Genomic DNA, 18183 nt, shown 5'->3' on the forward strand with positions numbered 1-18183 from the left:
GTTGATTGGTTGGAAGGTTTGATGATTTTCTGTAGACACACAATAGATGGACAGACACAGTAGAGAAATCATCTCTTAAAAGAAAGTACACACTGGGTTCACACTGTTCCTCCTGACTCAGGACAGCAGGTGGGTTTTAGGTTAGAAAGACTCTGTTGGTCATCTAGCCTGCTGAAGTGTCCTTGAGCAAAACTATTCTATCACTGGTCTGTTGACAAGCAAAAAAATTGTCTCCATGTGGGGTTTATAATGTTTTACTTTACACATTATTATATTGTTGCATACATGTGTATCCACAGAGTTACTCCATGGCAGTGTACTTGGTGAAGCAGCAGTCGTCCACAGTGTTGTTACAGAGACTACGGGCCAAAGGCATCAGAAACCCAGACCACTCCAGAGCACTCAGTAAGGACTCTGAACCTCTTTTTTAGGGATGCACCTGTCTCATCTGTCAAATCGTTGTCAAGCCAAATTTTAGCATTATTAAGTGGAACAGGTACTGATCCTCATTAAATACAGTTTCTTAGACAATTTTTCCATTATCACTTTTTTTGTCAAGTCAATCTTAGCACCACAACTTGCTTAATATTATCGTATAAGAAAATGTTCCAAAAAAAATATATACATAAAATTAATAATAACAATGTTATCTTAAATTAGAATTGACCCCAATGAGTTTCACATACTGGTCTATAAAGATTGTAAATTTGGGAAAATGAGAGAGCACTGTTATCAGATAAGGAATCGAAAGTAGTAGATAAACAGAGTTGAGTTAATGGAATCAGGAGTGCTGCATCTTATTTATACAACAAGAATAACTTCCCGGTAAGTTTATGGCCATATAAATCCAACTCTCATATTAACTGGCTGATATATGGTTTTATATGGAGCGCATTGTGCAATATGAACATAAGATACATGATTCTCAGTATATGCTGGTGATATTTTGTCTGTTTAATGATCTAACATAATAAGTGACAAAGCTTTATTTCAGTTGCATTGCTCACAGCCATAGTTTGTGTTAAAATGTTCATCCTGTCAGAGGGCCAATTTGTTCCCCATTTCAGATGAGGCACCATTTTCAATCATAAAGTTGCATATATTTGTTTGCATATATATCTTGCAGCATAGATATAAGAGGATTTGGATGCAGAAAGGCTCAGTCAGCCCTACGCTGCACAAGTAGCTCATGAATACATTTACAGGACTTGTTTTCATTTGTGACCTTCATTTGAAAGTTAATAAAGAGGTTGCAGTCTGAAATAAGAGATTGAATATGTTGTTTGTGTATTTTTTTTACTTCACCTACAGTCAAAGAGAAGCTCACAGCAGATCCAGACAGTGAAATAGCCACGACCAGCCTTCGAGTGTCGCTGCTCTGCCCGGTAAACATGTTCCCTCCTCTTCATAAATTGTAAAGCAAAGTTTAGTGATTCAGTCATGCCAAGACATATTCAATGCATTTATGTCCCAATCTGTCATCATGCCCTTAACTTCTGGTTGTTTGCATGAGCCACCTGTCAAATTGTCTTTCCAACCCCTATCACGCACCTTTTCCATCTGGGTTTTGGCATGTTTATGACATTTATGCATCCCGTATACCCTGCGTCCCTGCTGTGTGCGTTCTCTTCATGCACTGACTACATGTGTGTGTGTGCACTGTGCAGCTGGGGAAGATGCGGCTGATGATCCCATGCCGGGCGCTGACATGCTCCCACCTGCAGTGCTTTGATGCCACACTTTACATCCAAATGAACGAGAAGAAGCCCACCTGGGTGTGTCCCGTCTGCGACAAGAAGGCCCCCTATGAACACCTCATCATCGACGGGTAAGACACCCTACCCCTATCATCCCATCATGCAGATGAGTAGTTTGACCTGTTAGGAATGAGTGCAAAGCACATTGAAGCTGAACGGAAAATTTAACCTAAACACGGCTGAGTAACTGCGTCTTCCAGCTGGACAGGAAGTAACAAATCAGTGAAGTAAGCTGATAAATGTGAAAGTTCATTCTTGGAGCTCAAAACTGTTTGACAAAAAGGAATCTGAAGTCACAGTCCACTTACTGCCTTTTTACAGGGCTTTAAACAGTATCTCTGAGTCTTCCTCAAGGAATGCAGTCTTATTTGTCATGGAGATAGTTCAGTTGTCATCATGTGTCCTAAGGATGCAACTTTGGTACTGTGATGAAAATGACTATGGAAGAGCATAGTTAAAAGTGCTAGAAAAAAGTTGAAAACAAGTTGGGAAATACTAAGGGTTTCTTTGCATCTTCATGGTAACACCAAGAGACCAGGGAGTCACTGAGCCCAGCCGGAAATCTCATGTTAAAATCCAACATGCTGTTTTGACACTGAGATTTATGTACAGATTAAACAAGAGGTTCTGTCAGGCACCTGTCTCTCACTTTTAACTTTCAATCACTGCTTAATCACGGCACATTTACTCACGTCACTCCCCATCAAACCGTAAAAGTTGTATTTTGACACGAGACATTACAACTGAGTAACCAAATCCTTGTAATTACTGTACGGAGCATCACTGATGTCATTTATCTCAAATTCACATTTTACACTGTAAAACTTTTTTTTTCTGAAGTACACCTCCAAATAATCAGTTTGAGTATCAAATTAATGCTACAGGAATGAGTTAATTAACAGATAAGCCAATTAAAGGAAAATGAATACGGACATATTTTGATAATAGAATGATCCTTTTAATTATATTTAAGGAAATTTGCCAAAATTAGCCTGTTGTGTAATGATTTAAGGTTTTTCTTTGTCATATTTTATAGTAAACTGAGTGTCTTAACAAAATAAGACATTTAAAGATGTAACCTTTGATTCTGGGAAATTGAGCACTGGACACTATCACTATATTCTGACAATTTATAGACAAAGTGATACATTGATTTTCAGATGAATTGGTAAGTAAAATAACAATCTTTTGTTCCAGCCCTATATCAAATATTCACCGCCTGCAGGCTTGCAAGATGGTTCTGAAATATTTGCAGCTGGCTTCTTCATGGAGTACAGCAGCTGTAGTCAGCTTGGATTCACAGCAGTACCTCTGGGTCATTTAAAAAATGCATCAAACACTCTCACCCTCTGACGCTGGGGGTTTTAAGCAGGAGGCTTCAGAAGACTCACCTAAGGAATAATTGGTTTGTGGCTCTCGAGCATTCACAGTGATTTTGCTTTTTGATCCTTCTACATCAGCTCTTCCTATCATTCTGAAACAGAATGAAAAAAGGCGTTTGATTGTTCCTCTAATGGGGAAATGTGAGCTGAGTTTAGGCCGACATGAGACAGATTGACCTTTAAAAACTACAGGCAGGGAGTATTTTATACTCAAAAGATTTGGTGGAGTATTCCTTTAACTCACTGAGGTTTTGTAAGACCACAGTTTCAGCAGAGTAGCTTGGTTGTCTTTTAGAATTCATTTTTCTTTCTATTGTCTTTTCCACTGTGCTCGGCCTTTGTTAAAAATTTTTTGTTTCTTTTGTGTATTTTATCCACCCAGGCTTTTTGTGGAGATCCTGAACAGCTGCATGGACTGTGATGAGATTCAGTTCAAGGAGGATGGCAGCTGGGCCCCCATGAGGTCTAAGAAAGAAGTGCAGGAGGTCTCTTCAGCTTCTTATAACAACGGGCTGGATGGTGAGACGGGGCACAAGGAGTGAATGGGGGTGGGGGTGGAGGTGGGGGTGGGGTGTGAGAAACAGAAAGGTTTCTTTTACAGAAAGGCAGTGTGAGAGGAGGCTGGAAGTAATTAAATAAGGATGAAAGAGACATGGTATGGAGAGAGAGAACGTGCATTAACATCCCCTCTCTGCTTTGTTTATGCATTGTCAGTTTAAATTTAGAGAGGCATCAATCATAATACCACTGAGTAAACTGCTTGTCTCCATAGTAACAAACATACTTTATTTCGTATGAGAGCAGGAGAAATGTGTGTGTGCTTGCTTTGCACAGTATTCAGCTCTCACATGCGTGTGTCTTTGTTTTATAACGTGCATTTTTAAAGAAAGTAAAAACACACAAACACAAACCAGCTTGTCACTGCTGCTCTACAGGTTCGTGTCGGACGTCGGCGGGTTCAGAACAGCGGAGCTCCTCGTCGTCCAGCCACGGGGGAAGCGATGGCAGCAACAAAGTGGAGGTGATCGACTTGACACTGGACAGCTCCTCAGAGGACGAAGAACAGGATTCGCCGCCTCCGCCACCGCTGCCTCCTCCAGCCAAAAGAGCGTGTCCCTCGATGTCCCCGACTTCGCCACCCGTCATCAACAAAGGGTCAGACAAACACCCGCGATAGTGATTTCATCTCCATTCGCTGTTTGTGTTTCATTAAATGTGGAAATGAGGCTCATTTAAGTTGGTGGCAAGGGTGGTTAAGTGTCTAGATATTAAATGATTCATGAGTGTTGCACTTGAATACACAAGTATCTTTCATGGTTTTGCATGAGCTACACTCACAGTAGACAGCCAGGAGATAGCTGACGGAGAAATGTTGGTGTCTTGACTCCTTTTTGAAAGTTAAAATGTACAGATCTAGAAATGTGTGACTTTTGAAAAGACGAAATCTTTTCCCCTTTCTGCACTTAAGCTTCACAAACAGAGGATTAAAGCTCTGCCAATCATACTTTCACACATATATAAAATGTCAAAGTAGAAGATCCTCAAAACTCTGAGGATCAGGAAGATTCATTATCTCTGTGGTAACAAGTAAGTCTTATAAAAGATTTGAATCCAGGTCTTCTGAAACTTTAAGGGATGCATTTTCTGTCTAATTAATTGTGTTCATGTGTGTAGAAAGTGCTGCAGCTTCATTTGACTTTAATGAATTCCGTGACTGTTATTGTTCAAAGGTTTATGTGTCGAGCTCAGTGGAGGAGACGGCTCGCTCTGTGACTTACCTCTTAAATATGACATGAAATAAAAGCCTTAGTGAAGTGCTACTTGGTAAACCTCTTTGTCTGTTTCTGCCTTCAGGGTGCTGAACCTGCACCATCAGGCCTCTCCTGTGAGCCGTACTCCCAGCATGCCAGCTGTGGACACCAGCTACATCCCTCCTGTCCCCCCACTTATCCAGGACTACAGACCTTACTACCACACCCCCAATGAGCTGTCAGGTAATAACAAACACACACAGACACAAAATGATTATTCAAATTAAAGCTACAACATGCAATACCTGCACCCACAGCACAGGAAGGAACTGACCTCTTCTGTTGCATGTATCAGGAGCTTACTAGCGTGTAGCCTCGGCAGAAGAGGAGTAATAAACCAGTAGTGTGTCGTTGATTGACAGCCATGAGCTGCGACCCCTGATTTTAACCTTCTCTGATTGTGAAGAAGGGCAAGACCTGCTTAAAAACTGCATAAAGGGAATCCCTATACTGCTGCTGCCAGACTATTCAATGAGTCTGGGGTCTCATAAGCCTTTAATAATACCTCCTAACATTAAGATATGCTATGGAGCGTATTTCAACTAAACATATAAGAAAAAACATGCATAATGTAGCTTTAAGTGCCATTCAGTGTAATTGTACAACCATAAAAATGTTGACATATAGCTTCAATAAAGAGTTGAAAACATGACGTGATAATTTCATACTTTAATAAAAAGCTCTTTTCTAAATTAGTCTTGAATCTAAGGAGGGATTTGACGGGAAAACAATTCAAAGATAATCTGAGAATGGCAGTTAACCACGGTTGTGGTGCTTGGTTGGTCAATGAATTACTTTATTGACAGAAAAATAATGGCCAACTATTTTTTATAATCAATTATTTATTTTATAGTAATTCTTCAAGAAGAAAATTGCTACAATTATTTTTTTCCAGCTTCTCAAATCAATAGTAGGACAGTAGGACGTCAGCTTTGGGTTCGGGGAATAATGATCAATACCTTTTTTCATCTCTGTTAGTGATTTTTATTGGTATTGACTATTGGCTCTGCTTGTACTTGATTTCCAGAGTTGAACTTCTTCTCTTTTCTTCAAGGCGACAATCACCAGGTACGTACAACAGTCTGTCGTGTTGTGTGGAAATTCTTGGAGATGCTGAAACACTTCTTCATGATAGCTGATGTATGAACATGTTACAGTCTCTGTCTGCTGAAGTGCTACAGTATAGTGAAACTGGAAAAGAGAGTGTGATGATGGTTCCTTTCATAATAATTAAAGCACTCCAACCGTGCTTCGACAAAATCTCTTTTGTGCTTACCAAGAAAACAAAGCAACCGCCCTGCACTTAGTGTTCCTAAATACAAAATACCATCGCAGCAGTAAACATAGCAGTGATGAAAGTTCCCTCATGCAAAGTCAACCACTTACAAACTTGAAAAAACAGATTTGAAACCTGGTAATTTGTGGAATTTCCCATAAAAAGTCACAGAAGCTCCTGGTACATAGTGTACCTGTTTCAGTGTCTACTAGTGAGTACTAAATGTCTTCCTCCCTGTCTGTCTCTGTCTCTCTGGGCTATTTAAGGAGACATGAGAGTGAGACGTTTGACAAGCGGTGGTTGTTGCTGCCTGGTTGAATTCACTGAGGCCGAACAAGGACACAGACATCTCTTGATTTCTGATATCATCATCTTTCATTCAGCTCTGTTCTTTCATTTAAAAGTTTATATATTTCATATTTTCTCTCTTACCTCACTTGGCAAAAGTATTAAGCTGCGAGGAAGCGTGAGGTCTGAAATATCTCACTGTGAGATTTCTGCTGCCTCACCAGAACAGTGAAACTTTAGCATTGCAAAATTGCATTTAAAAAATTCAGAGGCAACTTTATATTTCAGAACCAATACCGCTGTTGGTTATTAATATAATCCACAGACCTCAATGTGAACAATTTCTCTCTTTTTTTGGCTGCTATGAACACTGCAGGCAGTGTTTTCTGTCGATTAACTGGGACATTGCTGCTGGAAAGACGCTGCTGTTGAATTTTTTAAATGTCATTTTTCAAAGCAGTGAGCCACAGTAACGGGTAGAGGCAGATCAGAGATGGATATCTAACAACCCAGGGCAAATAAAACCAAAACTGCACTGCTAGATACCACTAGAGGTTATTAAGATTTAATTTTCTAGAGAAAGGCTCAAAACAGTCCCTTTTTTCTACTTTATTTTTATTGGTATTATGAGACAACAGCGTATGTTGTTATGGGCAACATAGCTTGCACAGAACTGGGTCTTTCAATGACATAAGCATCTTATAGGGACATATAGGATTTGACATTCATCATATAGTATAGTGGTCTGAAGGTAAAGGTCAGTTTCTCCATACACTATATTTTATTGACAGTTGCAGTCCAGTTATCCTTTAGTGCAGCTATTTCTGTGTGATGGGTTTCTTTCTTACAGCAAAAAGTATTTTATAGATTTTCATCCTGAGCCGTGAGTTGGTCTGGGATTTTGCCCAGGTATAAAGTGACAAAGAGCGAAATTTCTATTCCAAAACTTAATCTTATTTCTTTAGCAATCTCTTGCCAATATGAAAAAGTTCAAGGGAAAGGCCAAAATAAGAAATCTTTTAAATAGCTCTCGAGGTACGATGTTTAAATTGTTCTGCAGTGTCATCTTTGACGCTGTCAGGAGTTAATAGCCTGACTGCTGCTGCTTATATCTTATCCTAGATACCAAATGGCACAAAAAGTTTGTAGCTAAAAGTTTCCTCTTAAGACCTGTTCACAAATCTGCTGAGAGCAACTTTAACTGAAGAACTGAGGAAACCCCTGAGCTACAAAAAAGGCAATTTGAACTTACCATGTTTACAGATGGATAGATGGATAGATAGATAGATAGATAGATAGATAGATAGATAGATAGATAGATAGATAGATAGATAGATAGATGTTCGTCAGCACCACAAACTTTATTTTTCCATCATTTTCTGTGTTATTGTTTTATTTTATTGTTTTTTATTCATAGCATTCTTATTAACTCAGCCACCATCTCAGCATGATTTTAGAAATCTGATGACATATTTTTCTAAAATGCTGACATGACAACTCACTATCTGCGGTAGATGAAAGATTTGAGTGCTAAAGTGTTTTGTGAATCATTCTAAGGCCATAAACATAGAGTTTCCCCAACTTCAATCAGACAGGAGCTACTTTTAGCATCCGTTGTGTTGTGAATTGTGCCCCTGGTAACTTTACCAGCCTCTAAATGTGAGCTCATGTCTGACTAACACTTCCTCCTCTCCTCTGCTTCCCTCACACTTCAGCATTACAACATGGTGATGGCAGCGGCGGCGGCCGCCTCGGCCTCAGATGACCACGAGCTGCTTCTCAACCGCTTCCTGCCCTACAGCACCTCCTCTTCCTCAGCGTCTTCTCAGCTGTTCCTCGACCAGTCAGGAGCGTCTTCGGCGACTTCACTGACCGCGCCGACCAACGGGGCCAGCAACTCGGGCAGCAGCAGCAGCCTGGTTTCATCCAGCAGCCTCCGTGACACTCACTCCTCATCCTCGCACTCGGGCTCACACTCCTCACACACACACCCTGGGGTGGTGGCCAGCCGAAGCAGCACTGAAGCAGCGGTGGCAGCTATTTACGGCGGGATACCTGACGTTATATCGTTGGACTGACTCTCGTTGGGTTCAGCTACGATCCAGTAACGAACCCAATGACAAACTTTTTGACTGCAGGGTAATAGTTTGATCCAGCAACTAGACTGGCCCAAGTCATCAAACTCAGAACGTTTGCAGAGTTGTAATGACTAGAAGAGCACTAACATTGTGAGCAGGTAACGGGTCCGGGGGGTTCCCTTCACTAGACTGACCCGAGAACAGCACTGAGTCATCACGTAAAGGGGTCAACCGCAGAGGACGTGTTGGTAAACTGGCCTCAGATCAGAAAGCTGTTTCAGCATAAGGAGCTTTATCAATGACTCACACTGGTACCAACCTGGCACAAACAGCAAAGACACGCTACCTGAGCAAAAACACAAAGGACGAAGGCTCTTTTTTATGAAAATGAGGAGTGGCACCATGTACAGAGAACAAAATATATTTTCCTCTTTTACTTTTGTATGTTAAATCGGGACATTTTCAGTCTAGTGAGCTGCTTCAATCGCTGTTTTTAAGTGGAGGACTGAGGTTGGGTTTTTTTCCACAGAAGCTTATACATATGCTTTTGCCATGTACAATTTGGTTATCTTATTCTTCTCTTTTAGCTATATCCTGTTTAAATTTTGCTTCGCATCCGTTCACCAATATGAACTTTAATTTCTCTCTTTCTCTTGCTCAAGCTCATTTTTAAACACATGATGTATTATTTCTCAATCCAGTGTCGAGAACTTTTCAGATTTACAGTTTATTCATGTACTAATAATTTTATTATGCTTTTAAGTTATGTATAATATTTAAACAATATACATATATATAGAAATATATATGCATTCCCTTACACCTTCAGGTTACTGCTATGGGGAATGTGTAGTTGGAGATTAGCCATTTCTGGTTTTTCATTTTCACATGATTTCCAACTCCTTTTAAAGACTCTGTCGGTAAACAGCATTTAGAAAAATGGAGAGTTTTTTGGAGCTTAAAGCTATTTATACTTGCCAATTGAGAGTTTAGAGCTGGAATAATGTCTTTTAGTTTTCTTTTTTGCACAATGCCAAAAATAACATATGGTACCTATGAAAATTATCACAATGATCAGAGTGCAGTTGAATCTGTGTGCCACAGGGTTTTCAGTGAAGTGTCTATTTCTTCTTCTTTGGTTTCAGCTGGTATTTATTCAGACACCTAAACTGTGTCCTTTTAGAAGCGGCTCCTGTCCTCTCAGTTTCTTTCTCTTTGTTTTGTTTTGTATGTTTTTGCTTGACTGTTCAAAAGGAATCAACTAATTTCCATGAAGGTCAAGCTGTTGTGTGGCAGCCTGTCTTAAAGAGACAAGCGTCCATGAGATGTGCCACAGCTCTGCTGGGGATAGTGACCAAGTTTAAACTAGTGCCTGTTTGTGTGCATGCTTCCCAGCGTGTTTGGGATGAAGAAGTATTTTCAGAGTCAAAAGAATGTCTTAAATGGTCACCCGCAACCGCTGTCCCCTGTTCTTACACATCAGCCGTTTCTATGTCTAAGCTTTTGGTAAAGACTTGACCCGTGACTGATATCGTTGTCTGTCTGGAGTTGTCTAGGGAGTTATCTTTGGGATATGACTTGTGGAAAAGCGTGGCATCATGTAAGCACGCTGTTCAGTGCCACAGAGAGAGGGAGGGCGGCGGGGGGGGGGAGAGGGGTAGATCTTAACCTGCCAACTTAGCTTGGGCACAATGCCAGCTGGTTTAAAAATACATGACCTGTCTGGAACTTAAGAAGCCTGCGAGCTTGTCAGTGTATAATGTTGAAAGCGAGGTGAAGATTTCGGGACACCTCGATGTTGTTGAACTAATGCAGGGTTTGCTCATGAATGTATTGAACATTTTCTGGCATCGGACGGTGGACACACGTTTAGTCTTTGCCTCCATTTCAGTCATTAGCATTTTGTAGGAATCTATTGCAGTCATGTCACATTAGCGGTGACACACAGTAGACCTGAGACTCCTCCTACGCAGTCGAGCCCACCCTTCCTGCGGCCTGTGTGTCCTTGAAACTTTCCCAAAGTCCCCTCTTATCAGTCTCCCCTCGATGTTCCACTTGCAGACGTTCCAGACAGGCAGCTCACTTGAAAGCCTAATTAGCCCCACCATAATGAAATAATCACTTCTGACAGCAATCTCCATCCCTTGACAACCCCTTTTCTCTCCTTCAACTAACTGAGAGACTGTAGACAACCCAAAATGACCTCCACCCTTGCCCCTCTCTTTGCATCTTTAACTTTATTCCCTGTTCCTTTCATGGGAACCAACCCCCGGCTCTCTAAGTGACTCAATCATTTGCCGGAACAAGTCTCGTGTATTTCCTGTGTTGTGCAGTATTTTATTTATTTTGTATTCTTATTTCTATTATATATTATATTTTTACAAATAGTTTGACCTCCGTTGGTGAACGTGTGAGTCACTGTCACTTGGGAGCTGTTGTAATATGATTTTATTTAATATACATTTTTATTTTCTTTGCCAGCAGCGCGTTTTCTCACAAGGTACTGTCCAGTTAATTCTTCATGAAAATATGTATGTATTTTCTTGGGAGCTGACTTTATAATAAGGGTACAAAACATATGTTTACGTAATGTTTAACTAATGCATGACTTCTATGAGGATTTAATGCATTAATTAAATATGTTGTGACTTCTTGTTGATGACTGTTAAGAAATGATGACGTCACTGTGATTGAATGTGACTTGTAAACTCTTAATGGATCATGAATTATTAACTCATAATGACTTACTACATTTAGTTTTAATTACATTATAATCTTCATTTAAACAGGTAGTCTCATTAAGATAAAGATTTGCTTTGCAGGAGAGACCCAAAAGAAAAACAGGTAACATCAGAAATAATCATAGATATGATTTTATTTGTCACCAAATAAGTTGCAATCCAGTTACATAGAAAAGAGCATTTCTAACCTCCATGTCTGGCCAGCCTCTCTGAAAGAACAATAATACCTTTTACCCAAAGGTCAACAGAAACTCAACTCTGAGAAATCTTTTATATCCATTTTTTCTTATTTTATTATAATACAATCCGTTTTCCTAAACATGATTGTCCCTTCTCCCCTGATTTCCAACAGGCACTTACTTGATGTTTTTGCTTTTAGTGCACAATTCTCTTCTGTGCTAACTTCTTTAAAGAAGAGCAAATAATTACAATGTTGAAATTGGAGATGCTCCAATGTCATACCCATCTCTCTCTCCCCATGTTTCCTATTTCTCTTCACTACCTACTTTCTGATAAAGCCATGTAAATACCAAAAAAAAACATTATATGAAAATTGTTAAAGCCCTTTAAACTTGGTTTCCAAACTTAATATGCAGCAAATTGAAGTTAAAGTTTGGGGAGAAAAACATTCTTGCTGTCATTTATTAAGAGTTTAAACACTAAAAAACTGAAGCTGATCGGCTTCATGAGGATTGTGTGGATGTAGTTTGATTGCACATTATTTAAGCAACCCAAAACTCATCACATTCTGATTCCCATATTGCTAAATCCAGCTTGGTGCACAGAAATATCTGATATTACCTTTTTCCAGCTGAGCCTTGCCCACCTCAAACCAGAGAGAGGATAAATATAAAAAGCAATACAGAATCTTAAATGTGATTTTACAAAAACTGTTCTAACTTTAACAGAAAATAAACAGCAAGAACCTTAGAAAAGCCTTTAGAATAATGGTGAAAAATGTTTCAGCAGCAGATTCAGCAACCCACAACATTTAGTTTTGTCCTGACCAACAGCCCACAACCAAAAGATATTCAGTTTACTAAAGAAACCAGAACATTTTTGACATATTTTCTTAAAAAATGATTAATCAATTATCAAAAGACTTAGTGATTAACTCTCTGCCGGTCGACTAATCATTGCAGCCCTCGACATTAACATCTTTTTAATGGTGAACAACAAGAATTCATGATCCATCCTGCACTGAATCAACCTGATAGTTGCTTCAGTTAAACATGTTTCTTGCACCCTTATTATCAAAGTGATGACTTGATGTACTGATGAATCCTTTAGTTTCCAAATCATGTTAGTTTGAATATTAATCACATGTATTTGGATACTTGACTAGGTGGTCACAGTTAATGAATGCATTTGATCACGATTTAATTTATTTAAACTTATTCTTTCCTCACGAGTGTCACGAGACGGTGCATCAGATTACACACATATGTGTGCTGATCACAGATGAAGTGAGAGCAGACCGTGTTGAATGTGTTTCTGTTGAAGTGCTCTGCATAACGGGGTCTACATGGGTTGACCGAAACATTCACATCCTCCCCTTCAACCTGTTCCATAATGTTAAGTGTTCATAGCACCATACTGTGCTTCACAATTGTTAGTTTTCTAAAGGAGAGGCAGCCATTGCTGAGCTGTGTTTTCTTTCTTTCACTGTCATTCTCTAAGAAAATGTCAGATTGCATGCAGGGATGGAAAAGCACAGGGCAGTCGCCATCTCAAACTCTCTCCTTCAGTCACACACACGTGTGAACACACATACTATAGTTACAGGATTTTTGCAGCAGCTTGTGTGCTGCTCAATTCCAACTCTGTGAGGACACTTAGCCAAAGTCAGCATCTGCACAGAGTCAAGTGAATGGAATAAGGCCACTATTAGCAGTAGTTACTATTAGCAGTGTTTTCACAGACAACTTCGACAAGAAACTCAACTCTGGTTGTCATGATGTCTCGCCTGAAATAAAAGGGAAAAGTCAACAATGTGTATATTATGTCTGTATGGAAAACTGAGAATTCAGATCCAAACGTGGGTGTTTGATGTCCGTTTGTATGCTTTTTGTGTGTCAATTCAGAGCTGAGAGAATAAATTAATTTATATATTTTTTAGAAAATGAAAGCTGTACTATTAAAAAAAAGGACTGTGGCCAATAAAGAGTCTCAAACAACTGAAATAATAATCACAAAGTCAGACTCGAGTTGACATCTGCACTCACTGCCTTAAAACATTCACAGGTTCTGTTTCACGGCTCCAATCCGAGAAAATCATGAAAGGCTTTTCAAGGAGGGCAAGGAGAAGACGGTGTACAGTAGACCCTTGTCAGTTTGTACAAATATACCAAGTGAAAAAAAATATTTATTACCTGCATTGGAAGAAATTGTTTACTTATTGAATGTTACCTGTTTATGTAGAAAAGTTTAGATGTAATAAAATGCATTCTGTTATTTCTCTCTCTCTCTCTCTCTTTCTGTATATTTGTGTGTTTTCACTTTTTTTCATTTTGTAGCTGGATTTTGCAGGTGTAAGATTTTACCAGAGCCTGTTATACTTAAATTTGAACACTTGGTGGCAGCAGCGAGTCGTTTTGTTCTCTTGCTGAGATTCTCCAAAACCAATTACGCACGCTTTGTCAACTCTAATCGGTGCCTGCCTACCTTGACACAATCTATACTTAACAAAAACATTTTGCATTATTAATTAGGTGTTTATTTTTAGATACAAAGTGATGGGGAATACTTATCATGGCATCACGCGCCCGGGGGGTGGGGGGCACAAAGCAGATGGACGCATCAAAGCTATTATGTTCGCCAATAAACACCTCACCCCACCCATGGAGGGTGAAGCAGTCCTTTCATACTGTCAGAGCTGAAACAGTGATGTTGGATGGTGATGCGTCTTGGGAGGGCAGAGGAGAGGAGATGACAGGACAGGACAGGAGGGTGGGGTGGATACAGGCGAAGGAGTTGGCATGGCATCATGGCATTTTCTTATCATTCATTTGGCACTCCAACCTTGAGCCTTATTTGGACAGAAATGCGTTTGTCTAGGTCACCAGGATCCTGATTATCATTTTTTAAATATTATTTATTAACAAGTTAAACTGCTAACATGAATGAAGACAATGAGAGCGTTTGTTTGAACAGGTCCCAGAGCGAGCTGGACCGCTTCAGCAACCTGGAGGACATTGACGTGACCGCAGACGGGAGCCCGATCTTGAGATTTCTCATTTGTCTTGTTTATTCTGTTGTCTGCGCTGCGGGTCTGGTGGGGAACCTTTTGGTCATCTTCTTCATTAAGGTCAAACAAGACAGGAAAAAGTCCAGATTGAACTTCTTCGTGCTTAATTTGGCAGTGACGGACCTCCAGTTCGTGCTCACTTTGCCCTTCTGGGCTGTGGACACCGTGCTGGACTTCAGCTGGCCGTTTGGAGACGCCATGTGCAAAATCATCCTCTCAGTCACCGTGATGAACATGTACGCCAGCGTTTTTTTTCTCACTGCCATGAGTGTGACCCGCTACTGGTCAGTTGCATCGGCTCTGAACAACAGAACCGTGCAGAAGTCTTGTTCCACCAAATGGGTCTGCGCAATTATTTGGATACTGGCGACTCTGGCGACTGCGCCAACGTCGATTTTCTCAACTGTCAGCAACGTAACTGGGGAAAAACTCTGTTTGCTGAGGTTTCCTGGTGGACAGTACTGGTTAGCAGTTTATCACATACAGAAAATACTTGTTGGCTTTGTATTGCCAATGTCCATCGTGTCCATCAGTTACATGATGCTGCTGCGTTTCATCCGCAATAGGAGTATGAAAACAAGCAACCCCAAACGGAGATCGCAAGTTACAAAATCTATCACCATCGTCGTGCTGTCCTTCTTTCTATGCTGGATGCCAAACCATGCCATCACCCTTTGGAGTGTGCTGGTCAAACTGAATGTAGCCAACTGGGACAGAGCGTATTACTTGGTCCATACCTATGTGTTCCCACTGACCGTCTGCCTGGCGCACACTAACAGCTGCCTGAACCCCTTTATTTACTGCCTCATGAGGAAGGAGTTCAGGGACAAGCTGAGGGGTCTGATACATAGAGGGTAGTGTTTGGTGATGGTTGTGAATGAGTCGACAGGGAGCGAAATGCGTCGACTGTCACCAAAGCGCACCGAGGGCGCACGGCAAAAAATGCACGCAGTGAGAGAGGAGAGGTGACAGAAACCACAACGAGGAAAAGCGACATAATTTTAAGCCACTCTAACAGATTGTACTCGTGAAAAATGTGACTTTCATCCATGCTTGTTGTCTATAAAGGCTTGCGTAATGTGGCTAATGTCTGTAGAGAAACCACGTCCGCTGCTTTAGAGCTGTAAGCACCGGTACCGCTTACTTTATGACCTTCGTGGCATTGCTTGCTAAAGTATTAGTAGTGATGTTTCTCTTGTCAACAACCTAAATGGCTAAGTGCGTAATTGCGCATGACATTTACCTAGACATTAGTGTATGCGCATTATTGAACAGACAAAAAGTAGCGCTTTTTACATCCATCTGTTAATGTCTTTTATGATAATGTAGTGTATGATGCCTGTTCTTAGAAGACAATCATGGATCAACAACACCTCATCACTTGGGAATGCAGTCACAGGTCATGTTTTCAAGCTTGGTGTGCCAAAATTATGTAATTAAAAGTATGAACATACAATGATTGTTGTAAATACACAAAATAAAACTGTATCCACTATTTGTGATAAGATAATAAAAGTGGAAAGAAAAACTGCATCTCCCAAAATAATAACTGATTGTTTAGAGTCAAAGTTGGTGAATGAACCAGACTTTATTATGGATTTTCCAAACAAACAATCAATCAAGTTCATTTGTCATATGTAATAATATAAGGTACTTTTTATGCTTGTTATTGAGAGGATTCCAATATATCACTTATCAGAGATGTGGGTTTGTAAATTGGGGTGCACCCACACACACAGCTGGAAGTCATGTGGAGACTTTTGTCTGACAGGATTGACAGAGGCTGTAGTTTTGTATTAAACTGAACTGAATATGAAAAGGTGAATCAGCACCAGAAGACCATTTAACATTTTATTCACACAAGCATTTAAAAGAGCCGTCAATCTTGTTATGTTTCAATGTGTACCGAAGTGAGTTTGCACTGGTGCCTTTTCTGATCCAATCAGGTTAATAAAAATAACAATTTGCAACATCATCACATTTGAATAGTGACTAATATATAGTCAGAAGTTTAATTGTGTTCATTAAACAGCCTTCCTTAATGTACCTGTGCCAAAATAAATATTTGTTTATGCTTTTGGGGTAAACATCATTATTCCAGGCAGTTTATCCAACACATCCAAAACTCTTCTCTATAGATAACTATTAAAGGCCCCCTTCAATCTGATATGTGTTTAGATGCTGTTAATGCTGTTTTCACATTCCCCTGCTGAAGTATCACAACTAGTTTGAAGCCAATCATGGTCCAGTATAAAAATTAGAAAGGTTTTATGTGCAAACCTAAAGCATCCAGTGCACAAATACTGACCGTTCAGTGAAAAAGGAAATCTTGTGTCCAGCTGTTAAACTTAAGAAAAGAAGAATATTCGCATTTACAGAAATGTTGGATTTTTAAATAAGCTGGAAGTAGCAGATGTTATTTTAAGGGTTTTAGTGAGGTAATTGAACTAAACGGACATAATATTACACACAGTAGTACAAATTGTGTACTATAGCTGTAGCTGTGTATGTATGTATGTATGTGTGTGTGTGTGTGTGTGTGTGTGTGTGTGTGTGTGTGTGCATTGCTAAAGATTAAACCAGAGACCACACAAAAGCAGTATCTAGATGATCTCCCCTCTAAACTTGTCAGATGGTTTTATGGTTTTATTTATTTTAATAACAATTTGAGCCCCAGAGAGGTAAATGGATCCATTATTTAATTACAAACGTAAATTCAGTGTTAAATCCTACTGTAAGTCTCCAGGCCTAGTTTTACCTCAAATTAAATGCACAGAATGCGACACCTGATTAAACACACCCAGAGGTTATACATCTGTGAGTCCTATTCCCTCTAAACCATTAATGTGTGAACAGAACAAAGAAATATAGAATATCCCTATGTTTAGTGAGGCTGAGGATAACCAAGACTGTGGAAAGAAAGAGCAAAGTATCAATCAGAGATTATCTGCACAATAGCAGACGTATGAACTGTTAAATCACAAGTGTTCAACTTTCAGCACAAAGCTTAAACCGCCTCAGGTTTTTAAGCCACATTATTCCAGGTGAAACTCGGTTTGACTGTGGAAATGTTTCACTCCTCTCTCTCTTGGTTGAGCGTGGTTCTTATAGCTGCTTTTGGCAATAATTCACTTGCCTGACAGGTGCTCAGAAATGTCATCAAACTCAAAATGCACACTGTAATAGTTTTAAATATACAGAGCTGTTGGCCTTGGCATCTTCTATAAGCTGTGTTGTGTTTATATTTTCTATATTTGACAGTATTTTGCTGAAATGACGTCTCGTGTGCTCTGTTTGTCTCATAACCGACTGATGACACTTTCCATCCCTGTCCTGTCTCCATTAGTCGCTGTGTTTCCTGTAGATGTTTCATGATTTCTCCTGCTCAAGTAGGTTTTGGACAGATAAACAATTTATTTTGTTATATTTGCAAGGCAATATATATGACCCCTAGACATAAATTTGAATATAACCCAATAACTCCTTGTGTTTTATTGTAAATGCCATTCTCTTAGGGCCCCCTTAATATTTTGTATTTATTTTGCTTGTATTTAATTTATATACACAGTACCAATCAAATGTTTAGACATACTTTCTCAAACA

At 39.7% G+C, this 18183-nt stretch overlaps 2 protein-coding genes across 3 annotated transcripts in view; both read left to right on the forward strand.

Moving 5' to 3' along the window:
- The window catches only part of pias1a (protein inhibitor of activated STAT, 1a), a 61117-nt gene extending 50886 nt beyond the window's left edge, over nucleotides 1-10231 (forward strand). For both annotated transcript variants that reach the window (XM_053324574.1, XM_053324583.1), the window contains exons 6-13: nucleotides 300-405; nucleotides 1312-1385; nucleotides 1668-1828; nucleotides 3522-3658; nucleotides 4075-4294; nucleotides 4994-5133; nucleotides 5978-6018; nucleotides 8230-10231. In XM_053324574.1, the coding sequence (XP_053180549.1) occupies nucleotides 300-405; nucleotides 1312-1385; nucleotides 1668-1828; nucleotides 3522-3658; nucleotides 4075-4294; nucleotides 4994-5133; nucleotides 5978-6018; nucleotides 8230-8592 (1242 nt within the window). In that variant the 3' untranslated portion in view covers nucleotides 8593-10231. The remainder of the gene's footprint in view (nucleotides 1-299; nucleotides 406-1311; nucleotides 1386-1667; nucleotides 1829-3521; nucleotides 3659-4074; nucleotides 4295-4993; nucleotides 5134-5977; nucleotides 6019-8229) is intronic.
- A 4220-nt stretch (nucleotides 10232-14451) lies between these two features.
- LOC128361297 (relaxin-3 receptor 1-like) lies at nucleotides 14452-15438 on the forward strand. The gene has a single exon (XM_053321741.1). The coding sequence runs from the start codon at nucleotides 14452-14454 to the stop codon at nucleotides 15436-15438; it is 987 nt and encodes a 328-aa protein (XP_053177716.1).
- Nucleotides 15439-18183: the final 2745 nt, after the last annotated feature.

The sequence above is a fragment of the Scomber japonicus genome, chromosome 1, assembly GCF_027409825.1.
Source record: "Scomber japonicus isolate fScoJap1 chromosome 1, fScoJap1.pri, whole genome shotgun sequence".
NCBI classification, from domain to species: domain Eukaryota; kingdom Metazoa; phylum Chordata; class Actinopteri; order Scombriformes; family Scombridae; genus Scomber; species Scomber japonicus.